The 24,505-nt window shown below is 45.2% G+C and overlaps 3 protein-coding genes across 20 annotated transcripts in view; all 3 read left to right on the top strand.

Annotated features, from left to right (window-relative positions):
* Window positions 1-9,001, top strand: part of LOC122826469 (filamin-C-like) — a 39,820-nt gene extending 30,819 nt beyond the window's left edge. For 9 of the 14 annotated variants that reach the window (XM_044108377.1, XM_044108376.1, XM_044108375.1 and 6 more), the window contains 13 exons: window positions 123-284; window positions 476-679; window positions 751-903; window positions 1,439-1,561; window positions 1,680-1,937; window positions 2,632-2,901; window positions 4,436-4,573; window positions 4,757-4,872; window positions 4,947-5,079; window positions 5,958-6,137; window positions 6,205-6,423; window positions 7,746-7,952; window positions 8,023-9,001. In XM_044108377.1, coding sequence (XP_043964312.1) covers window positions 123-284; window positions 476-679; window positions 751-903; window positions 1,439-1,561; window positions 1,680-1,937; window positions 2,632-2,901; window positions 4,436-4,573; window positions 4,757-4,872; window positions 4,947-5,079; window positions 5,958-6,137; window positions 6,205-6,423; window positions 7,746-7,952; window positions 8,023-8,210 — 2,351 coding nt within the window. In that variant the 3' untranslated portion in view covers window positions 8,211-9,001. The remainder of the gene's footprint in view (window positions 1-122; window positions 285-475; window positions 680-750; window positions 904-1,438; window positions 1,562-1,679; window positions 1,938-2,631; window positions 2,902-4,435; window positions 4,574-4,756; window positions 4,873-4,946; window positions 5,080-5,957; window positions 6,138-6,204; window positions 6,424-7,745; window positions 7,953-8,022) is intronic. The other 5 variants (XM_044108381.1, XM_044108378.1, XM_044108369.1 and 2 more) reach the window with 3 other exon arrangements.
* Window positions 9,002-9,613: 612 nt separating this feature from the next.
* On the top strand, window positions 9,614-15,859 carry socs2 (suppressor of cytokine signaling 2). 5 transcript variants are annotated; one of them, XM_044108364.1, is made up of 4 exons: window positions 10,196-10,606; window positions 11,787-12,003; window positions 13,744-13,944; window positions 14,880-15,859. In XM_044108364.1, the coding sequence occupies exons 3-4, from the start codon at window positions 13,818-13,820 to the stop codon at window positions 15,341-15,343; spliced, it is 591 nt and encodes a 196-aa protein (XP_043964299.1). In that variant the 5' UTR covers window positions 10,196-10,606; window positions 11,787-12,003; window positions 13,744-13,817; the 3' UTR covers window positions 15,344-15,859. The 5 variants fall into 5 exon arrangements, with proteins under 5 accessions (XP_043964301.1, XP_043964299.1, XP_043964298.1 ...); XM_044108366.1 differs by lacking the exons at window positions 10,196-10,606; window positions 11,787-12,003 and adding an exon at window positions 9,614-9,848; XM_044108363.1 differs by lacking the exon at window positions 11,787-12,003 and having other exon boundaries at window positions 13,771-13,944.
* A 4,276-nt stretch (window positions 15,860-20,135) lies between these two features.
* cradd (CASP2 and RIPK1 domain containing adaptor with death domain) lies at window positions 20,136-24,208 on the top strand. Its single transcript, XM_044108360.1, has 2 exons — window positions 20,136-20,601; window positions 22,928-24,208. The coding sequence occupies exons 1-2, from the start codon at window positions 20,274-20,276 to the stop codon at window positions 23,257-23,259; spliced, it is 660 nt and encodes a 219-aa protein (XP_043964295.1). The 5' UTR covers window positions 20,136-20,273; the 3' UTR covers window positions 23,260-24,208.
* The last annotated feature ends 297 nt before the right edge of the window (window positions 24,209-24,505 follow it).

Raw genomic sequence — 24,505 nt, 5'->3', positions numbered from 1 at the left:
GTACGGAAACTCCACAGGGAAGCCAATTAAAGCAGTCTGAGTCTGGACCGCGCTAAGAGAATAAACCGACTTCTTGCCAACTGGGCCGGTTCACTGTTCATTCCTTCATGTTTCCTCTTCAGGAGACGACGCCATGAGGACGTCGCAGCTCAACGTTGGCACCGCATCAGACGTTTCCTTAAAGATCACTGAGACAGACCTGAGCAGCCTGATGGCAACCATCAGAGCGCCGTCTGGCCACGAAGAGCCGTGTCTCCTGAAGAGGCTCCCCAACAGACACATCGGTACCCGTCCAGGGTTCAGAGCCTGGCCTAAGAAGCTTTGCTAGCATTTTCAACAGTTGGTTTCCTTGCTGTTGGGCAAAGAAAGTTCCTGAAACGTCTTGATAGATTTGATTTGGGACAAAACGGGACAGGAACCTTGTGCATTTCTCAACATGTCACAGGAAATGATGTCTGATCTGTCGTTCATGCAGGAATCTCTTTCACCCCGAAGGAAGTGGGCGAACATGTGGTGAGCGTGAAGAAAAGTGGGAAGCATGTGACTAACAGCCCGTTTAAGATCATGGTGGGTCAGTCAGAGATCGGCGACGCCAGCAGGGTGAAGGTTTACGGCCAGGGCCTGGTGGAGGGACACACCTTCGAGGTTGCAGAGTTCATCGTGGACACCAGGAACGCTGGTGAGGACGCAGACTGCCTGCTCAGAGGCTGGGTCGGGGTTTGGGTTCTGACAGTCTGTTTTGTTTGGAAGGTTATGGCGGTCTGGGCCTGTCCATCGAGGGTCCCAGCAAAGTGGATATTAACTGTGAGGATGTAGACGATGGGACATGTAAGGTGACCTACTGCCCTACAGAACCTGGGAACTACATAATCAACATCAAGTTTGCTGACCAGCATGTTCCAGGTAAAGCCAGAAGCTGCTGCTCTGCCTCCTGAGATGCATGCTGGGAAACAGGGAGAGGCGGAGCAAACACCAGGAACAGTTTGTGGAGCACTAGGAGCTGTTGCAACCTTTAAACACATCAGATGAGACAAAAAGCCTTGTGAAAATTAGAGAAGGGTAACACTGCCTCCTACAGGCAGAATCTGAAAACACACTTAACGTAATCAGCCCCTCCAGGGTTTCATCGTGTTTTTGTGATGCTGGTTTAGAAATATTTGCAAGAAATTTAGTGATTTTTTTTACTCAATACATTTTTATTAAATATTTCTATTTTTGTTCCTCACCAATTGTGGATGAGGAACAAAAGTCAGGTTGAGATAGAAATACTGCCACCTGCAGGTGGGAGTTAGTATCATTTTTGCTGAAAATTTGCAATATACTCACAAATACGCATTAACCCAAAAACCAACGTGGATTTAATCAGTTGTTGGCAGACCTGATTAAAGAAGTAGATTCTGACTCGGTTTAGTTTAACATTGTTGGTGTTTCCAAACAGGAAGTCCGTTCACTGTTAAAATATTTGGCGAAGGCCGCGTGAAGGAAAGCATCACCAGGAAGCGGCAGGCCCCCTCCATCGCCACCGTGGGCAGCACCTGTGACCTCAACCTGAAAATACCAGGTAGAGTTTGTCTTCATCTTCTGCTCCACTCCTCTTCCTCTGTCCTTCCTGCCTCCTGCTTCCTCACCTTCATCTCCTTCTTGCTCCTGTCCTCCTCCTTCCTGCCTGCCGGCTGCAGGAAACTGGTTTCAGATGGTTTCCGCTCAGGAGCGTCTGACCCGGACCTTCACTCGCAGCAGCCACACCTACACCCGCACCGAGCGCACCGAGATCAGCAAGACCCGAGCCGGAGAGACCAAGCGGGAGGTCCGGGTGGAGGAGAGCACGCAGGTCGGAGGAGATCCCTTCAGGGATGTGTTTGGAGATTTTCTGGGCCGAGACGGTCTGAGCGGGTTTGGCGGGATGCCGGCCGGAAGCCGCCTGCCGCTGCAGGATGGTGTGTGTCCCTGAAGCTCTTCCTGCTGCTGCTTGGCTTCTGTCTTTAACCACAAACTGCTCTCAGGTTCCCCTCCAACCGCACATGAAGTCCCATCGGTGCTGCAATACACAGTGTGAACAGATGGGGGCAGTATTTTGTTCCTGTTTGACAGTAGAAGCACATCCACGCCTTCCTAAAACAAAGATCTGTGATTTTATTGTTTTATTTGTGTCTAATGAACCCTTTAACAAAAAAGAATTGGTGACTTTTCTGTTTTGCATAAATCCTTTTGGGTAAAGTAAAACAAAAGACTCAGTCCATTATTTTAGGAAGGTGAGATATGAAACTTTGTGTAAAGTTGTTAATATTTTTGTCCCATTAATAAAATTTCTATAAATTAATAACGTTTCTAATTCAGCCTCAACCTGGTAGAGTAAATATTAGTTGTTTTAGTTTTACTCATTAACAGCTGTATGTAACTATATTTACTTGTATTTTATTTCTACATGAGAAAAATAAAGCAGTGGTGCAAAAACATAATCAATATGTAAAATAAGAATCAAAGAGGACCGCCAGTCTAAACACAGCTGAAGAAGAAATGAGTTATTTAGGTTTCGCTTCACTCAGCACAGCTGATGACCTGCGATGTCTTTGTCCTCCCGTCTGTCCCCCGTCTGTCCCCCGTCTGTCCCCGTCCTGCTGCGTCCCTCAGGTGAGGCAGCGAACCAGGAGATGACGGCTCAGGTGACGAGTCCCGGCGGGAAGACGGAGGACGCAGAGATCATCAAGGGAGAGGACAGCACCTACAGCGTCCGCTTCATCCCTCAGGAGATGGGCCCTCACGTTGTCAGTGTGAAGTACCGGGGCCAGCACGTCCCTGGGAGCCCCTTCCAGTTCACTGTGGGGCCCCTGGGGGAGGGAGGGGCCCACAAGGTCCGAGCTGGAGGAACCGGACTGGACCGCGGCGTGGCAGGACTACCCGGTAGGCTTTAACCTTCGTTGGTGTAAAATGTGGATTTTTATTAATTTACACCATAAACAACAAAACGTTTGTACCATCGACGGTTCTACTTCTACATATTTACTGGAAGCAAAACATTTCTGTACCAAATATTAAGTTTCATTTTTCTGGTGTATCAAATACTTATTTCACACAATAAAATGGAAATTAATTATTTAAAAATCATACATTGTATTTTTCTGGATTTTTGTTTTAGATTCCATCACTCACAGTTGAAGAGTACCTATGATAAAAACTACAGTCTTCAAGCTTTGCAAGTGGGAAAACCTGAAAAATCAACCGTGTATCAAATACTTGTTCTCCCCTCTGTAATACAGAATGTACATTTAAGAACTTGGAGGATTATTTTCTGGTTTCTTTATATCCTACAGGAGGCTTAGCACTCTGAGGTTCCCCGAAATTCATTTCAGTTCTGCAGTGCTTTAGCGTTAGCTTAAGCTAAATTTCATATTGGTAGTTATATAACACGGTAACATTAGCAGAACGAGTGTTTCTGATTAGGAAAACCTGCTGAGCCCGGCGGTCGCTCCGCCGTGTTTTTGTATTAAAAGATGTTAAGTTGACAGGAAGTGTAAAAATATTACTGGGTAATTATATGTTACTGGAAAACATGGCCAGTGAAATGATATTTAAACCCAAAACTAATCTTAAAAACAACAAATCAAAAAATACAATTAAATGAATATCAATCATTTGCATTTCTGTTTCATCCAAATGAAGTCAGCGGCTCCATGAGGCCCCCAGGGCTCTCGGGTCCCGGGCCCCTGGGCCCCCAGGAGCAGCGTGTTGAGATGTAAAAACCCCACATAATTGTTTGTTCACAGAGATAAATCATTCTCATCGCTCCCTCAACCCACTTCTGACTACACAAGTTATTAATGTGGTTCACATAGAGCTGTGCAACCAGAGATAACACTGACCTCTGACCTCGATGTGGAGTTTGCCAAAGAAAAATAATTCCACGCAGGGGGTTGATGTAAATATCCATACAGGTCAGCCTGTCCGGTTTGAGTGAAAGGAGGCGCGACCCCGCGCTGACCTTCAGAGATCAGCGCAGGAGGCGCCAGCTGTGTGATTGGTCCGCCCCTCCGGCTTTGAAATATACTCTTATCTTTTAGAAATAAATTTGCTCCCCCAGTGAAACACTGAGAACAGAGACCTTTTCAATCCAGATTAAATTACTGAAATTATTATTTTTTGTTTTGCTCATTAATTTTTCTAAAAACAAAAACAAGCAACACTTTGCCTGGTGAGGGGGTCTAGTGAAGCAAGGCGGGCCGCCAGGCTTATAACACACTGGAGGAAATTCTGATTAGTGTTTCTGAATTAGCATTAGCACACCTAACTTTGTAGCTAGCACCTCAGCCTTCAGTGCTCTGCAGCTTCCTGAAAGGTAGCATCCAAGAAGTTCTGCACCCAAACCATGAGAAAGTCCCGTTTCGGCTCTAGGAAGCTGCGGCTGTACCGTGACGGAGAACTTGTGTTTTTTCTGCAGCTGAGTTCAGCATCTGGACCAGAGAAGCTGGAGCTGGCGGTCTGTCGATTGCTGTGGAAGGACCCAGCAAAGCTGAGATCACCTTTGAAGATCGAAAGGACGGATCCTGCGGCGTCTCCTATGTGGTGCAGGAGCCCGGTAAGAATGGAGCAAACCTCAGGTCAGATTTATGAACTTCAGGCTGATTCTGCAGCATGTCACAGCCTACTGGGTATCGCCTTGGGGAGATTAGAACATGTTGGATGGTAGGAACATCTAGAGAGACTAGATTCCTCAGGATCACCACCAGAAGTTCAGGATCCTTCTATTTGGAACCTGCAGGTGATTATGAGGTTTCCATCAAGTTCAATGACGAACACATCCCGGATTCTCCGTTTATCGTCCCTGTGGCGAGCCTGTCTGACGACGCCCGCCACCTCACCATTACCAGCCTGCAGGTGAGAACATCTTCTAATCAGATGGAGGAGAAACATGTTGTCTGTACCGACACATTGCTCCTCTGTTCGTCCAGGAGATGGGGCTGAAGGTGGGTCAGGAGGCCTCCTTCGCCGTGCAACTGAATGGAGCCAGAGGCCTCGTAGACGCCAAGATCCACACTCCATCAGGGGCCATGGAGGAGTGCTACATCACTGAGTTGGACAGCGGTAAGAGCCAAACTGTCCGACATGGAGAGTCATAGGAGCTGGAGGGACGATGCTGTCAATTCAACATCATATGTGCTCAGTTTAGGACTGGAAGAAGGTAAAGATATCTTCTCCAAATAACGATCTAATTAAAGGCAGCTACCCCCTGATAGTCCTGTAGACCCGGTTTGATTGGAACCAAAACATCAACATTTGTTCCATTTCCAGCTGCTGTGGTTCTCTGAGTCTTACCAACTAAACCCTCTGAGCAACCTGTTCCCCTCCTGGCCTGTGGGGGCGCTGCACCAACAACCACTGAAGGAAACCACACAAAAACCTCTGAAGACACTGAGAGCAACTTCCTTCTTCACCAGATGGAAACAAGATGGAGGCGTCAGATTTTAGTGTTGGAGGATTTCTCTTTAGTCTTTGGCTGAAGACCAGGAGACATTTCTGCTGCTAGCGCTAGGCTAACATGTTAGCTTTGGTTGGATTTACCTAGAATGCCCTGCGGTGTAGTCCACTTCCTGCGTTTGGAGCGGTTTCTGTTCCGCCTGGCATTCAACTGAACCCAGACAGGTTTGAAGGACCAGAGGTCAGAGGTCAATTAGTGTTCACACCTCACTAGCCAAACCGGACTTTGACTGGACAGACTGACTGGAGTTGAACTGAAGGCAACTGAACTGGGCCAGTTTTACTGCAGCCTTATTGAGAAGGTTGTTTTTCTTCTAGATTATTTTAGAAGTGACTTTTAACCAGTACAGACTGGAGAACTTCAGGGATTACGTCTCACCTCTTCACATTTCACAATGTCTTCCTGAGCTGAACATGTATTTGTGGCTCTGAGACGGCTCCAGAGCAAGAGAACCGTTCTGTTAAGGTTCTGTTTCTGTGTTCAGCAGATCGGCACGCCATCAGGTTCATCCCCAAGGAGAACGGTGTTCACTCCATAGACATTCGCTTCAATGGCAGCCACGTTCCCGGCAGTCCCTTCAAGATCCGAGTGGGAGAACCGGGACAGGTTGGGGATCCAGGCCTTGTGTCTGCCTTTGGTCCAGGACTGGAAGGAGGAACCACAGGTACACACCGTATGATTATACTCATGTCTATAAACATCAGCAGACTTTAAAACTGGTGTTTGTCCAGGTGTAGCATCAGAGTTCATGGTGAACACCTGCAATGCTGGTGCTGGAGCGCTCTCTGTGACCATCGATGGACCATCAAAGGTGAAGATGGACTGTCAGGAGGGACCCGAGGGCTACAAGGTGTTCTACACCCCCATGGCTCCAGGGAGCTACTTGATCTCCATCAAGTATGGGGGACCCCAGCACATTGTGGGCAGCCCGTTCAAAGCCAAAGTGTCAGGTGGGTCAGCAGTCCTCTGAGGTCAGTTTGTGGTGATCTGAAGGTTTCTGCAGTTTCCCTTTGGGAAAAACCCAGTTAGAGCATGACTCCCTGATATTCCCTGAACAAAGCCGTCTTTGTGCTCCTGTTCTCTGGAAGCCCGATGTTTCCCTGCTAAAGATAGCGCCGTTCCTCGAAGCAGCTTCATTTCAAACTAAAAAAACAAGATCTGATTTATATGTTACTGCTACAGTATTTCCACCAGGAAACGGCATCTGAAGAAGCTGAAAGAAACAACCAGTGTGTCGCCATATGTTTAAGATTCATCCAGACCAGAAAGATCCAGTTGGACATCAACTATCCAACTGAGAGCATTGGATGTTCTGGAGACCAGCTGCTTGGCTTTACTGAGCTGAAATAATCCCGACTCCTGATCAGAAAACCAGCAAATTGGTTCCAGCACTGCACCAGAGCTTTTCTGGCTCCAGAATATCAATGGTCCCAAACCTTTGGCTAAAACGTAAATTCACCTGCCAATAACCGGACCACCAAAATAAAGCTGGCTCTTCTGAAGCTCTTGATAAACTCCAGCCTTTGAATCAATTCTTCCCTTCCCTTTGTTATAAATTCTTTTTCTTGTTCTTGAACATTTCGTCTTCAAACACAGGATGAGCCGTTTTAAAGCCGACGTTCATAGTGACGTTACAGCAGCGATACATCAGCGTTGAAGGATTCAGTCGCTCACCAAGATCCATTTTTTTATTTTGATAGTCCACTTCCACTTATCGGCAAGCGAGTTTGAAAATCGGCTAAACATTTAGCTGGGACGAGTCTCTGAGACTCTGAGGTAGGGTTAGGGTTTCAGGTTGTAAATTAAATATTTAGCTAGATTAGAACCAACTAAATATTCAGTTCTGTAGATCCAGAACTAGAAGAACTCTAGATGCTTGAACGTACCTGAGGTTCTTTGCTCAGATGCTTCCTGCTGTGCTGCAATGGATGAACTGGGATCAGATGAGCTGGGTTGTCAGATTAGTGTCAGATCAGTCGGTCCGCTAGCCGACCGTTGACGTCGTCGGCCTCGTCAGAGGAAGATGGATCAGGACTTTGGGAACCATTGACTCCAGAACCTCTTTTACCTGGAAAGATGGTTGTACCACAGATAGAAATGTTCTGCAACATGCCTGATCGCCCTGGCTCCATATGGATCTCCTGATGGGTCCCACCATGACGAGGTTTCCTTCTAGTTTGAAGATTTTTCCATCCATCAGATCTGATTCAGTTCCTCTACAGCAGGAGATCTCCCTTCTCCTTTAGAGTCAAATGTTCTCATCTTCCTGCAGGACCTCGCCTGTCCGGAGGTCACAATCTCCACGAGACGTCGTCTGTTCTCGTAGAAACCGTCACTAAGACGTCAGCGACGAGCGGGGCCTTTGCTTCTTTCCCCAAGTTCTCTTCTGACGCCAGTAAAGTCATCTCCCGCGGTGCTGGCCTCTCCAAAGCCTTCATTGGTCAGAAGAACACGTTCACAGTGGATTGCAGCAAAGCAGGTGAGAACCGAGGCGAAGTAGGTGGTTTCCTGACGCTGCTGGACGTCTCTGATGGCGTTATGTTCTGCAGGTACCAACATGCTGATGGTCGGGGTCCACGGTCCGAAGACGCCCTGCGAGGAGGTCTATGTCAAGCACATGGGCAACAGGATGTACAACGTGACGTACACAGTGAAGGAGCAGGGAAGCTACATCCTCATCGTCAAGTGGGGGGACGAGAACATCCCAGGAAGTCCTTTCCATGTCATCGTCCCTTAGAGACTCTGCTACATCTCATTCTGCACCAGCTCTGAAAACTTTCCACTCCCTGGATTTTCTCATGTTTGTCCTCCTGCAGCAAATGTAAACTTTTTATATCAGCTTACCATATGCAATTTGTTGCAATGTGGTGCCTTGTATCCTGACTCTTGCTCCTCTGGAGAACTCGACCTGAACTGCTTCAGCTGCTGACCAGACTATCCAGGATGTGAAATGTCTCATCTTTGCTGACTGCAGCAGGACTCTTCATCATCAGGTCCATCTCTGCCACAGCCCAGCAGAGGTGATCCTGATGTGTCTGATGAACAACCAAAGCTCAGACCTTCTTCTCTAGGAAACATCCTTCAGGAACCCGCCTGGTTCCTTCAAATGAAGCTGAGAGTTTACTCTTGTTGTTATACTTTGCAGAAGTCAGGACTCAGCCTAGAAGAAGGTCCAGCTCTGTCCAGGTTGTTTCAGTTTAAAACGTAATGTCCATGCTGCAATTCGATCTGGAAGGACTTGGCTTTAAGATTGGAACCGGAGGAGGAACTGGCTCTGACGCTTTCAGCAGCAGACGCTTGTTTATTTTGGATCTGTCTGGAGACGTCCAGATGTTTGGGTTCTGCTGATGCATCAAACTGTGCTGTGACTTTTTATTTATTCTCTCTTTGAAATGGTCTTACTGGTGAAAGGAGCTGGGTCTGACCCGTCACCCAGTTGCCTTTGAGTTTTAACACAGTAGTGGAGTGACATTTTGTAGTTTTGTATGAGTGAATTGTGCAGGCATAATAAACTTCCTCTGCAACGTCCATGTCAGTGGTGCTCCACTCTTTCTGCTTCTTGCTGTTTCTCCTTCAAGAATCACCAAACTTTTCCCTTTGTTGACAGGAGAAGAAAAACGGTTACCTCCAAAGAAAACCTACAGGTGGCAAAATACCATTTTTCTCGCTAGCCTTGAGCTACAACTCTGGTTCGGTTCAAATGTTTTTCCCGCTAGCTCTAGTGGGAAAAACATTTGAACCGAACCAGAGTTGTTCTTGTGCAGGGGTCTCAAACTCCAGTCCTCGAGGGCCGCAGTCCTGCAACTTTAAGATGTGCCTCTGCTGCACCACACCTGAATAGAATAATTAAGGCTCTGGAGAACTGATCTACACAAGGTGGAGGTAATTAAATCATTTCATTCCAGTGTTTTGTACCTGTGGTACATCTAAAAACTGCAGGACTGCGGCCCTCGAGGCCTGGAGTTTGAGACCCCTGTTCTTGTGTAATCAAACAAAATCCAATTGAGATCAACTCCAGTCATGTCGTAGTTGGTTCCGACCAGCAAGGGGCAGCAGAGACTCGGCGATCTGTCTGAAGACTGTTTAAGGACCAACCGACCCAGATAATTCAAAAAGAATTGTTCAGTTTCTGCTTGGAGAGAATCAGAGACTCGCTGAACGATTCAGTTGGAAGAAGATCTGGATAATTTCCAGCTTCACTTCATTTACTGATAAAAAGAAAAACAGAAGAATGAGAAGGACAACGGGAATTCTTTGTGGAATGACTTCACTGGTATTTGCTCTATAATGTGGGGGCCATTAGAAATGTCCTCGCAGCGTTTAGGGACCCAGCAGGTAACCATATCCGTCCAGGTCCCCATAGACACAAAAACAGGTGTGTGTGTGTGTGTGTGTGTGTGTGTGTGTGTGTGTGTGTGTGTGTGTGTGTGTGTGTGTGTGTGTGTGTGTGTGTGTGTGTGTGTGTGTGTGTGTGTGTGTGTGTGTGTGTGTGTGTGTGTGTTTGTTCGTTTATTTGTTTGTTTCTAATACCCTGTGGGGACCATTTTCCAGACATATACTACGTTGTGGGGACCAACTGCTCCTTTTGGGGACCGAAGCCTGGGGCCCACAAGGGGAATCGCCCACAAAGATAGCTCCGCAAACGTGTGTGTGATTTTTCTGTTTTTGTGAGGCCCGGTTCGGTTCCGGTTCTTTAACTGAAGACATTTCTTCATCTTGAGGACAGTGTCCATCAAGGTGCCCTGCGGACCGGGCCGGGCCAGAAACCCGGGCCGGTCTGGTCTGGTCCTCACAGAGACGGAAGGCTCGAACTAATCGGTCCACCTTAAACGTGCGCGTGTGGGCGTCACGTGACCGTGTTCCTGGAAAGTTCCTGGAAACCTGCAGTGTTGTTGTTTATGGAGCTCCGGACCGCCGCGCCGCTCCACTCGGAACCAGGACCACGGACTCTGGGGTCGGTGGTTCGGCTGCTAGGAGCTGCGTGACGGACCACCGGTTCTGATCCATCGATAGCCCCTCGTGGGTCGGCTGCAGCCGCCATTAATAGTTCTAGAGCCGGAGTAGGTTCGGAAGCGTCCGGACCCAGTCAGCAGGTGTGGAACCGGTTCCGCTGGATCAGAACTTCCCCGGCAGGTGGGTTCAGTTTGGGCACCAGGTGGTACCAGGAGGGTGGTTCTACGGGTAAGCAGAACCGCTCAGGAAGAACAGGACCGTCCCGCAGAACTCCATTTAAATTTCCTGTCATTTAAATGTAACTCGATGGTCCGAGGCTTCTGGGGCGGAACCAGCACAGACAGCAGATGGTCCTGTTCGGGTTCGGTCCAATCTTAGATTCTGCTGTTTAAAACCGAACCAGAATAGAACCGAACCGCTGCCAGGAGGAAGAACGTTACTCTGATGTTTCCCTTTCTGCGGTTTTAAAGCTGCTGCAGTTCTGGGCAACTTTAAGGAAGATTTAGTTCCTAAAGGTTTGTTCATATATTTTTGTTTTTTTTCTCCTCTGCTTTTTAATCTGAGTTTTACTCTGCAGGCAGGAGAATCACCTCCTGGTTTCCAGTGGGAACCAGTTTTCCTTTCCAGTTTGTTTTCCCAGTCAGGACAAAGAGAAGAAAAACTCCAAGCAGCTTCAGGTTTTCCACAGGAAACAAAGAGAACGAGTCTCACCTTACAGGCGCAGGTTAACGCTAACTGGTTACCAGGTTAACGCTAACTGGTTACCAGGTTAACGCTAACTGGTTACCAGGTTAATGCTAACTGGGTTTACTGGGTTAACGCTGAAGGTTTCACTCCACTTCCAGGAGGAAACTGTCATGTTTTTAGGAATTCTTTCTTGGGAAGCTTTTCTAGAAGGATCCAGATCTTCCTCCTGTCAGAGGAACTTCATGTTTATTTCAGGTCCAGGTCAAAGGTCGCTGGGAGGGTTTGGGTTGATCCCTGCAGTTTGTTGGCTCTTTTCTCCAGAGGCAGAGCAGGAAGACCAGGAAGTCCTGACTGAGGCACGGAGCTCGGTTTAAACGGTTCTGTTCCCGTCCACGTTTCAGGTGTTTCCCTTCTGCCACACCTGGATCCACTCTGTGGTGATCAACAGCCTGCAGTGCTGACGGCTGCAGACGAGGTCATGCAGTCATTTGGATCAGCTGTTCATCTAAAACATGCAGAGCAGGACCGGAGCTGAGAAGCTCTGGGTTAGCGGGTCCGATTGAAGCTCCGCTACATGATGTTAGAATCTGCTGATCTAATATTACTCTCAGGGTTCATGTGATCAAGAGCGGAAACTCTGGGAATCTGACCAAATTCATGTGTTCATCTGCAGCTTCTTCTGGCTAAAAAAACCCCCCAAACATCAAAAGTCTGAATGCAACGCTAAAAGAACGAGGCTTCCTGTTTGTGTTTGTTGGAAAAACTCCTGCGGAACACAAGGAATCTGTCGGGATCCTGAGTCGGGATCTCTGCTGCCGGAAGCCGTGGTTGTCCTACAGAACCACGTCTCAGCAGAGATTGCTGCCTCACTCAGGTGTTTTCCTCAGCAGGTGAGCTGCGTCAGGCTGCAGGAATGTCAGATAAGAAACCAGATAAAGAGACTTTCTAGAAACGGAGCAAACAGATCCGTCCTGCAGATTCCTGGGATCCGGATTATTAGGTCCTGCTCAGGTCCAAAGTCTAATAATGTTAATAAGGGATATTATTCCTCTGTTCTGTTCCATATCTATCGTCCCCCAGATTCACCAAACTAACTGTGCTGTGATCTGGTCCAGGACTGGATCAGAACCAGAACCAAGATCTGAACATTTTGGATCATTGGGTTCTGGGTTGAAGCTCCAGAACCAGAACTTTTCCAGATGTTCCTCCTTGTTTCAGTTAATAGATCCAGATTTTTCCAGGCTGATCCAGGATCAGTTTTCCAAAAAGATTGGATTCCATGACTGGAAGTGGAACTTCAGGGAATCTGGAGTTTGTTGTGCAGGATTCCAACCAGATGATCTGGAAATGAGCCAAACATGAATCTGTTTAAAAATAAATAATATGTAGTTATTCATTATTAGTGCAGCAGCTGATGCACAACCTGCAGACCAGCAACTAACTAATAACTAATAACTAACCCAACTGACCCAGGCTGTTACTGAGCAGACTGAACCAGTGGTACCAAACTGAACCAGTGGTACCAAACTGAACCCGATGGCACCAAACTGAACCCGATGGCACCAAACTGAACCAGTGGTACCAAACTGAACCAGTGGTACCAAACTGAACCCAATGGCACCAAACTGAACCAGTGGTACCAAACTGAACCCGATGGCACCAAACTGACCCACTGGCACCAAACTGAACCAGTGGTACCAAACTGAACCCGATGGCACCAAACTGAACCCGATGGCACCAAACTGAACCCGATGGCACCAAACTGACCCACTGGCACCAAACTGAACCAGTGGTACCAAACTGAACCCGATGGCACCAAACTGAACCAGTGGTACCAAACTGAACCAGTGGTACCAAACTGAACCCGATGGCACCAAACTGAACCAGTGGTACCAAACTGAACCCGATGGCACCAAACTGAACCAGTGGTACCAAACTGAACCCGATGGCACCAAACTGACCCACTGGCACCAAACTGAACCAGTGGTACCAAACTGAACCCGATGGCACCAAACTGAACCCGATGGCACCAAACTGAACCCGATGGCACCAAACTGACCCACTGGCACCAAACTGAACCAGTGGTACCAAACTGAACCCGATGGCACCAAACTGACCCACTGGCACCAAACTGAACCAGTGGTACCAATCTGAACCAGTGGTACCAAACTGACCCACTGGCACCAAACTGAACCAGTGGGACCTGTGGTCACCTCAGCAGGAAATGGAGGAAGCAGGAATTAAACCCACAATCTTCTAATTTGAAGATGACTGTTACCTACAGAGCTATGGAGGGATAAAAATGCCAAAATTAAATAAATACATAATTTATTCATTAATTAAATAGCAGAAAATTAATATTTAATTAAACGTGGGCGGAGCTATGGCTGACCTGTCAAACTCTGTGATGGTACCTAGTGGAAAGTTTTAGAAACTGACCTCCAGTTAGCGACTCAGATGAAACATTAAAAACAGAATTAATCAAGAAAATGTCTGAATGTGATAAATGGATCAAAGTTCTGATTCTGTTCAGATGTCCTAGCTGCAGCCCAGAGAAAATACATTTTTAATCTGAGTGTTCCCAGAGTCCTGATGGCGCCAAATCCATCTGTTTCTGTCTTCTTGTGCAGCCGCTCACATCCCACCAACCTTTCCAGGTTTCCCGGCGGTTTTCCGAGTTGCAGGCTGAAGTTGGATCTGTCCGATGACCTGCCAGTCCTCCGAATCCCAGGAAGCCATTGAGGACGCCAGAGGAGCCGACGACGGCGCTGGGACCGAGGAGTCGGACGAGAGCCGCATCGCCTCGGCCCTGAAGGAGCTCAGGAAGACAGGTGGGAGGAAAAACTTCCTGCTCCGCTCAGGAATGTTTCCGACCTGGAATAAACTCCAGATGTTCTGCATGTGGTTTAGCGTTAGCATCTGCTATTTTTTGTTTATTTATTTATTTTTTTTTAAGGTTTTGTTGGCTCTAGTGGCCTTTATTTGAAAGTAGTTTGACAGGAAACAGGGTAATCATAGAGGGGGAAGACATGCAGCAAATGTTGCCAGGCTGGGAATCGAACCTGCGACCACCGCCATGAGGATTAAGGCCTCAATACGTGGGTCATGCTTTGTCCCTGTGCCACCACATCACCCCAGCATCTGCTAATTTTTAATGTTGTGCAGTTTAGTGTTAGCTTTTGCTAAATGATTCATGTGTTTAGTGATTTAGCGTTAGCTTCTGCTAATATTTGTATGCTTACTATTAGCACTTTCTAGTTTTTTAGTGCGTAATGGCTTAGTGGTCGCTTCTGTTAACTGTTTATATTTAGTTTGTTAGTGTTAGCTTCTGCTACTTTTTCATGTGTTTAGCGATTTAGCTTTGCATTGCTACGCTTCTTGTTTAGCAAAATGGTAATTAGCATACTAAACTTTTTGATTAGCTGTGGCTATTAATTGCAGCTAATTTTGGTGCAGACATATATTGTGCATTAAAACCGTGGTGGCCATTTTGAAAATGTCCACCATAGAAGAAGAAAATATAAAAACAGATTTTTATAGTTTGAAGTACACTGGCTACAACTAGACAAATTGGTCTTGTTAGTGATTTCAGTGTAAATTCTGCTGGTTCTGGCCCTGTTTGGGTCCAGAAAAGTTCTGTGGAGGTGCTGCTGACCCAGACTGAGTGTTGGTGCCGGTCCGGGCGGTTCTGAAGCCGCTGACCGTCCGTGTGGTGGTTTTAATGAATTGGAGGTGCTAAATGTTCTGCTGGTTCTGATTGGGCCAGGTTGGTACTGGGGCGGCCTGACGGCAAACGAGGCCAAAGAGATCCTGCAGGACTCGTTGGAGGGCAGCTTCCTGCTGCGGGACAGCTCCCAGAGGGACTTCCTGTTCACCATCTCCGCCATGACGTCCGCCGGCCCCACCAACCTGCGCATTGAGTTTCGGCACGGGAAGTTCAAACTGGACTCCGTGGTTCTGGTGAAGCCCAAGCTGAAGCAGTTTGACAGCGTGGTCCACCTGGTGGAGCACTACGTCCAGCTGTCCCGGACCGGTGGCCGCGCTACGCCAGCGCCACCGGGCGCCAACGGCACCGTGCAGCTGCTCCTCACCAGGCCCGTGTACGCCGCCGTCCCGTCGCTGCAGCACCTGTGTCGGATCGGCATCAACCGGTCGGCCCGGCGGGTCCAGGACCTGCCCATCCCCAACCGGCTGAAGGAATACCTGACGGACTACGCCTACAACGTCTAGAGGTCGTACCATCTGAGTCCAACGGCGTCCGGACCGGCCGTGTGTCTCTGCACGGAGCCGGGAACCGGTCTGGTTTCTTCTCCCATCTCCATGGTAACGGGAAGCAGAATTCCTCGGATTTTTCTGGAGATTCCTGAACAGGTTTCCAGATTCCTGACTTCAGGAAGACGGACGGACGGACGGATCGGCCGTTTCACCTGAAACCTAAAGAGAAGCAGGTTGGTGACGGGTCAGAGCAGCAGAACCGCCCAGAACCGCCTGCTCAGGTTGTTGAGAATATTTATTGCTGTTCCTCTGATGTTCTGGAGAAATGTTCCTGATCGGTACCAGGCCCGGTTCTGGTGGAGCCCAGAGTATCGTCTCTGTCTCCTACAGAGCCACGGCTCAGCAAACTGGGTCTCAGCAGAACCAAACGGCTGCTTTGGTTCTGCTCACAGCTTGATTTCCTGTAAAAATGCTTCTGGAAGCTGATTGGCTGCAGCTCTGATTACATGATTAAAGGCTTGTTTCACTTCCTGTTTCCCAGAATTCCTTCAGTACAGCTCAGGATCACACCAGAACCAGAACCCGAACCCGAACCAGACTGAAAAATATTCTCAGACTTTAAGTGGTTATTTTTCAGGTGTGTTACCATAGTAACCAGTTCATCTAATTTTCAATTTTCTTGTTTTTGTTTTTCTTTGTGCAAATTTTTTTCCATCAAATTTCCATTTGTAGACATTAAAATTAGTGAGAATATTTTTGATATTTCCTTCAGATTTTCTGATTGAAATTCACGGGATTTCTGAACCAGAGATGGTTCTGTTTGGTTCTGTTCGGTCCAGTTCTAATAAAAACCAAAGCAGAACATTAAAGTGAGGGAAGCTGGAAGTGTGTGGGTATTTTTCCTGAAGCCGGTCCCACCGGATCCCTGGAAGCGGGCAGAACTTTGTGAACTCCGTCCAGAACCGAGCGGCCTGGTAAACAGCAGGAACGGAGCGCTCTGATTGGCCGACAGCCGGCCGTGACTCTGTTTGGCTCTCATTGACGTAAACTATCGTGTCGATGGTGACGAGCGTCGGAGAGGTTGCTTTGACCCCTTCAGGCTTCAGTAGACTTTGAACTTGTAGTACTGCGGAGCTGTGAGCCAATCAGATTACAGGAAAATATCAACCATTGAGCTGTTGTCTGTTCCTACTTGACCTCTGACCTGCTGGTGGATTTTACATCCTGTTTTCTAAAGAAACAATTTAATTTGAGTTTCATCTGAAAGGCAGCAGACAAAAACTCTCATGTTTAGAAAAGAGTTGGAAATCAAAACCTGCATCCGCTAAATTATTGAGCTTTCAGAAAGTTATTAGAAATCAGTGATAAATGAAAACAGTTTGATAAACGTGGCGCGTCATGAAGGGTTGGAGATGTTAATGATTCAGGTTTTTTCCATCAGAAGTTTTCAACTAAAGCAGGAAGATGAAGTTGGAGTGACTTCCTGTCGCTTGCTATCTGTGTTTTTTTTTTTTATTACTTTAATTTTTAAAGTGTGCAGATTTAAAAAATGATAAATGATTGACTGAATGGAGCTGAGTTGTTTCAGAGTTCCTTATAAAATAATCTGTGCTTTTAAAAATTCGACAATTTGCTGACGCCATACCTGGAGAAGAGAAGGGGCCAGGATCCAGCCCTGAGGAACACCAAACCATAAAACATCCTGGAGCTTATTCGAGATCTGAGCCGGTCCAGAGCACCTCCGGGCTCAAGGTTCAGTTTGGTCGGGATCAGGATGGTTGTCATGGTGACACAGCTAAATCAACTCTGTTCAGGAATATTTATTATATAATATATATTATATAATATTATCTTTGTCCCATGATCACATGATTAAACAGATGAAATATTAAAAGCTGGGATAGATTAGGATGATTTGACAACTTTGATAAACGACTAACAATCTTTCAGACAAATGTTCATTGATTCAGAAAAAAAACTAAAAGTGGTTATTTACGATAAAGTTTAGTTAAACCAAAGAGCAGAGGGATGTTTTGATTTTGAATATCAGTTTTTTTGTTTTTTTTTTGGTTTTTTTGTTAAGTTTGTTTTTTAATAAAGAGCTGGTCTTTCCTGATTGGCCCTCACCTGTCTTGTTTAAGCCCCTCCCACTTCTTGGTTCAAATTGGATAAAAGCGAGTCTCCGCCTCTGGAAACAAGGTGAAATTTTCAAGATTTTACAGTTAAATTTAAATGTCTGCTTGAGATTTTTTTCTTCAGATAAGTATAGAATAAACGTTTTTTTTTTTGTAATTCAAATTTTTATTGATTTTCTGAATATTATCTCACATAAAACACAAATACAAAACAAAAAAGGCTGGTGCACCCACCCCCCACCCCCCAATACCCAGGGTACAGTCATATATTATATGTATGTTACAGTGTCAATTCAAAAACATTCAGTAGTTGAGAGAAAGGTAATTGTCCGGGAAAATCAGACTTCATCCAGATACATTACTTGAAGCCATAGTTCTTTTCAATGAGTCCCAAAAGCTATCCCATTCCATGTTTTTGTTCCCATTCCATGTCCCTGTTCCCATCCATGTTGTTGTTCCCATCCATGTTGTTGAGCATGACTTCATAAGAAGCTGTATCCGTCATTGATTTAATCCACTCATTTAGCTCGGGACACTTTGTGGTCTTCCAATGTCTTAAGATGATCCTGCAGGCTGTCACCAGACCGACCATCACAACTGCAAAAGCTCCTTTTGGGGTGTTTGGCATTTGAGATCGGTCTCCCAGTAAACACAGTTCTGGAGTCTGAGGGATCTCTGAGCCAAGCCATGCACTCAGAGCCTCCAAGATTTTAATCCAAAATGGTGAAACCAGAGAGCAGTCCCAAAAACAATGCAAATATGTGCCCACTTCTTTCTTACATTTCCAACACCTATTGTTTGACATTATTTTCATTCTATGTAACCTGGTAGGTGTATGATAATATCTATGTAGCACCTTATACTGTATAAATATACTTCTGGCCTCTTTCACATATTTACCACTCTCTGACAGTACCCTCAACCATCCTTCTTTTGTATACTCTTTTCTCAAACATTTCTGTCATAGAAGTTTAATATTCGACGATTCACTACTCAGATTATAACTTAGCAGCTTATAAAATTGAGAGGCAGTGTGTCGCTCACGCGGCATCTTAATATAATTCAATATATCATTTTCTACAATCTTTTTAAATTTTGAGGTAACACAATGTCTCATCTGTAGATATTTCCAAAAATTTGCTTTACCTTCCAAATTAAATGTGTGAGTTCATTGAAGGACATGAATCGTCCATCTTTGTACAAATCACCAATGACTCATATGCCACGTGAATGCCACTGCCTCCAAAACACAGGTGTTTTACCAATACATATCTCAGGATTATTCCAGAGAGATGCATACTGCTCTACCTGATATGGGAGCTTTAACAGTTTGTGTACCTTTGACCAAACTTTACAAGAATGAACATAAACTGGTTTGTTGTGTCGATCTTTTGAGATAATTTGTGTTTAGGGTCAAACGGCAAACATATATCCCTTTCAATATGTAACCATTCCTGCCCATTCTCACCTTCCCAATGTTTAACTAATTTTGCCATTTCAAATGACAAGCAATAGAGCTTAAGATCTGGAAGTTCTAGGCCGCCCTTTTCCTTAGGAGCATATCATTTTTCTAATTTTATTCTCGCTCTTTTACCTTCCCACAAAAAATGTTTAATTAAATTTTCATACCTTTTAAAAATATCAAGTGGAATTGTAATAGGAAGCATCATAAGCACATAATTAAACTGAGGGGCGGTAATCATTTTTATAACATTAATCTTACCCCATAATGTTAGTTTTATCTTCCCCCACTTTTCAAAATTTGTTTTAATTTTTGAGAGCACCGGATCAAAATTTAGTGAAGGTAACGCTTCCAACTCCCTACTGAGCCTAATCCCAAGATACTTCATACCTTCAGGTACCCATTTGAATTTAAAATCTTTAACCATGTGTGAATTGCATAAAGAGGATAATGGCATGGCTTCAGATTTAGCCCAATTTATTGAGTACCCTGAAACCGTCGAATACATCTGCATAGTGTCCATCAGGTGCGGCATAGAATAAACTTTTTAATTAGAGTTCATTAACTTTTTATCCTACGGGAAAAAAATGGAAACATTCATCTGTCATGCAGAATGAGGTGTTGTTGGGTTCTATAGCGTTTTATTTATTCACCACATCTTCACCCCTCTGGAGCTACAGCGCCGCCTGCTGGAAGTTAAACTTTTACATGTTTGACTATTTTTATCAGCTTCTCTTCACCTGTTTTATAAATAGGAATATAGAAAAACTTAATCTTAAAAATGTGGCGCAGTCACAAACGCTATTTATTTTTTTAAGTTATTAAATATATTTAGTTCTTTATTCCTATGCATACCCTAGCTGAACTTTTAGCGCATTTCAATAGTTTAAGTAGTTTAAATATTCAAACAGTTTAAGTAGTTTTGATCGGCCACATTTTTTACCTCCCAAATGTCTTCATTTCAAAATTCAACTTTATTTCTTTATTTACTAAAATGATCCCTCCGCAGAAAGTAGGCCGTCTGAAACTTCCTGATTTTACTTCATATGTAAATTGTTTCTGTATTGAATGTAAGCCGATTTAGTCAATTCATACTATTCTACATTAATTTATAATAAACAATAAACTACGAACTTTTTTTTATTATCACACTGGTATTATTTATTTGAGGAACAGCCATTTTTCTAAGAGAGCTGGATAAACTTTGGTTCCGCTTTCTTGTTTCCAATCGAGCATAATATGCCGGACGGAGCTGTAGAAATTAGCCGTTTCCATTATGGAGACTGGTTTTGGTTCTGAATGAACCACTCAGTCGGTTCGGGTTAATGACCCGGTTCAACAGGTTCGGATGGAGCCGGAGCATAGGGCGGTCCTCCGGAAGTTCCGGGTGCAGCTGTCCGACCAGTTACTGGTCAGCGACACCATCATTCCGTTTCTGTACCAGGAGGGAGTTCTGACGGAGGCCCAGGTGGAGCAGGTGGAGAGTCAGCTAACCAACCGTCAGAAGAACCTGAAACTACTGGACCTCCTGCCGAACCGCGGCCCGCGGGCTTTCGGCGCCTTTCTGGAGGCTCTGCGGGACTTCAGCTGGATCCGAGACAGGTTGCTGCTGGAGCTGCAGAACTCAGCTGGAACCGGACCGCCAGAGCCGAACGTAGCCGGATCCGGGCATTCAGGTGGGAGTTAATGTGTTTTTGTTGTTGTTGTTTCTAACTTCAAACTCTCCAGGTTCTGTACCTGGTCCAATGTTCTATCAGTGTTACCTTGTCAGAGTTTCCAGATAGCTAAGTCTATCTGTCGGTGCTACGCGTCTAAAACTGCTACCGTCATGTTTACAAACAGAAACTAAACTATGTTAATGTAAATATATTGGATAACAATATTTGAGTGACGGGACTAAAGTGGGAGCTTAGGAGTTACGGTTAGCTTAGCATTGGAACAAGTTATATACATCCCGATTTTCCCTTTACGACAATCTTCCAGCATTCTGCAGTGTGTGGTGTGTTGGTGTGTGTTAGTGGTGGTGTGTTGAATATGGCCGATCTAAAATCAACCATATTCAACATTGTGTTGGCCAGATGATCGCAGCCTGTGGGGTTTTCCCTGACTGGGAGCGAAACGCAGCCTGTTGAATGTGACAGGTAGCCAATCAGAGCGCAGTGACGTAAGAACGGAGGGAATCCCAAACAGTAATACAGCAGCTGATATAAAATAAATTCAATAAAAATTACCGTAATATTTGATTAAATAAAACACATGAAACAAAACTTCCAAGGTAAAACGGATTTATAAGAAATCTGCTGAGTCAGCAGATTGTGACGTAGCATCGATGAGCCACAAGGTAGGACGGATTGATGGGTAGCACAGAGAAACGGAACACCTGTTCTGCCCGGAGCCGGCTTCATTGACTTTATGAAACTATGAATAATATCAGAATAAACACTTTAAAATCATCTAAAATCAAAACTAAATACATGATTTTTATCTGTTTATGGTTCTGATCAGACAGAAGATGAAGTTGATCTTTTAATGCAGGTTCAGTGGAGAAGTGGGGGGCCGCTCGCCCAGGGCTGCATTGGTTAAGGAGCCGCCCCTGGTTTCCAGCAGCCAATCAGAGCCTCTGCAGCAAGGCTTTGGCTCTAACATGGTCAAAGTTTTTGTTGGAAAATGTTTCCTTAGTTGGGGAAAAAAAATTAATGAGATTGGGACAGACGGTTCTGCTGGGCCTGGTTCTGGTCCATCTCCATGTGTCTCTTTAAAAATCCAACAGGAGGCAGAACCAAAGCTCTGAATGTTTTCTAAACTGGTTCTGAAGACAAAGAGCTCCAACTGGAAAAACGAGTTAATTTGTTCAGAAAAAGTTTCAACTTAATACTTTTTTTTTTTTTAAAAAACAACATTTATTTATTGATTTTAACAGGAGAACAACATACATATATACACTTACAAAAACTTAAACTAGACCAGACAAAAACCCAAAGGAGAAATACACAAAGTGGAGAAAAGAAAAGAAAAAAGGGTGGGGGTTACAGCAGACCCTCAATAGACTAACCTACATAAACATCAGTTTGCCTCACCATATGACCTTATAACCAATCCTCTTTCCATCCATCAAGTTGGATATCATTTTGACACAGCCAAGTGTAAAAGACAGACCAGACCACCCAAAATTTATCAATCTTATTCTTAGTAAAGTAACTGATTTTCTCAAGTGCAAAGTAGAAGGTCATTTGCGTGGTCCATTGTGAAATTCCACATAATGACTCTTTCTTCCAAGAGAGAGCAATGCAGCGTTTGGCTTCCAAAAAGGAGACATTAAGTAAGGATCTCAAGTTGTTTGGGATAACAAAGTCTTCAGGGTAAATATTCAAGATGCACATTTTAGGATTCAAAGGAACCTTTTTACCAATCATCTGACCTTCACAATCAATACATCCTTCCAAAACGCCAACACTCGAAGACACGCCCACAAGCAATGGAATAAAGAACCTTTTTGGGAAGAACATTTAATGCAAGTGTCAGGAATATTAGGGTTAAAATGATGCAATTTAACTGGAGTGATGTATTGCCTAGTCAGACATTTGTATTGTAATAATTTGTAATTTGTGTTAGCAGATTGTGTATGAATCGAAGTGCAGGCTTCTGACCACTCCTCACTCGACAAGTTCTCTCCCAAGTCTGCTTCCCATGCTTTTAGGATGTTGGCCGGAGATTCTTTACATTTGTCAACAAACAAGGAATAAATTAGAGACACTTGTCCTCTGTTATATAGGAACTTAATACATTTACTTTAATAACCTTAATTTGATTAATTGTGACACATGAACAGTTTTGTAAGTTGGATGGGCAGTAAAATTTTTCTGAAACTTTTTAAAAATTGAATTTAACATGAAATCATGATTTATTGCTGGTTTTCTAACTGTGTTTGTGATGTAAAGCTCTTTGACTTCCGTGTTGCTGAAATTTTCTGTAACAAACTGGACCGGGCTCCATGTTTCCCAGGAGGCGCTGCGGTTCCTGCCCGTTACCATGGCAACGCCTCCCAGATCCCAGCCTCGGTTCTGCAGAGGGTTCCTTCGGACCGGGAGCTGTCTCGGCTGGCGCAGAGACTCGGTGCAGAGTGGGAGGCGGTTCTGTTGGACCTGGGCGTGTCCACCGAAGCGGTGTACAGGTGCCGGTCCGACCACAGCCTGAACACCGGGGCGGCGGTTCTGGACGGCCTGGTTCTGTGGAGGCGGGCCGGTGGGAGGCGGGCCACGCTGGGGCGGCTTCTGCGCAGCCTGGAGGCCGCTGACCTCCACCCGTCAGTCCTGGAGGAGGCCGTGCTGGGATGAGACTGGACCGGGTTCTGCTGGCCCGAACTGGGCCGGTCCAGAACTCAGAGATGAACACTCTGCCCATAAACTGGAATTCCAATCAAAAAGTCTGGACTTTTTGATTCTAGAACCAGGAAAAGAACGGGTTCTGTTTTATCTGGAATCCAAAAGCGGATAAAAAAAAGACACTTAAAGTTTAATATCAATAAAAATTTTATCCTCAAAATTACGTTTATTATTTCAGTGATAAATGAACCATATCTGGAAGTTCCCCGTTGCTGGATTCATCCAGAGCAGAGTTCTGGATCCAGAGAACCGAGCTGCACCAGAACCTCCGCCGGTTCTGGAAGCTGCAGGGAAAAACCGTCAGGAGATTTTTCTTCCTCCTCGTGTTTTCTCTCATTTTTCCTAGTTGTTCCTGGAAGTCGACCCAGATTGGATTCTGGAAAACCCGCTGGACTCCTTCACGGAACCGGAGCTCTGTGACTAAAAACAGAGCAGCACGTGGACCGGAAGAACCTCCGCTTTCTGCAGGATTTAAGGTGGACTGGCGGTTCGGCTGAACCTTCTTCCGATCGGACCCGAAGAAAACAGCTGAAAACTTCATTTAAATCTGAATTTTCTGTAAATAATGAACATTCACTATGAAATCCAAATATCAGTTTGTGTGAATCAGAAAAATGTTTTTTAATTTGACATCTCAGAAAAAACGGAAATTATTTTCAGAATTTGGAGAGAATTTTCAGAAAATAAAAATAAAAATTTCAATGACAAACAAACCTACAACAAAATATTTTTGAAAGATTTTGAATTTGCTGAAAACGGCGTCAGCAGGACTTCCTGCTGGGCCCGCCGCCCTCGGTCTCAGCAGGTTCGGTTCGGTTCGGTTGACGATGCGCAGTTAGTGGTGCGCAGAGCGAATCTGTCTGCAGCGGCAGAAACAGAATGAAAAATAAAACTGATATAAATGTATCGTTTTATTTTGTTTGATAACTGAAACAGTTCAGAAACAAACAGAGTAACTTTAATAGAACATTTTTAAATTAGCGGCTAAAACTAAAAAAGAAATTATTTGAAGGAAAGAACCAATCAGGAGGAAGATCCTTTTGGAGGTTCTGGTTCTGGTCCTACTGGATCAAACATTTACTGGATCAGAAGGAACAACGTGGCTCTAATCTGCCAGAAAAAACCCAACAGGTTCTGGACTGGTTCTGGACTGGGAACAGTGTTGTGTTCTCACCAGTAGGGGCAGTGCAGAGACGGC

The sequence above is a fragment of the Gambusia affinis genome, linkage group LG23, assembly GCF_019740435.1.
Source record: "Gambusia affinis linkage group LG23, SWU_Gaff_1.0, whole genome shotgun sequence".
NCBI classification, from domain to species: Eukaryota; Metazoa; Chordata; class Actinopteri; order Cyprinodontiformes; family Poeciliidae; genus Gambusia; species Gambusia affinis.
This window is presented reverse-complemented; position numbering and strand designations above follow the sequence as displayed.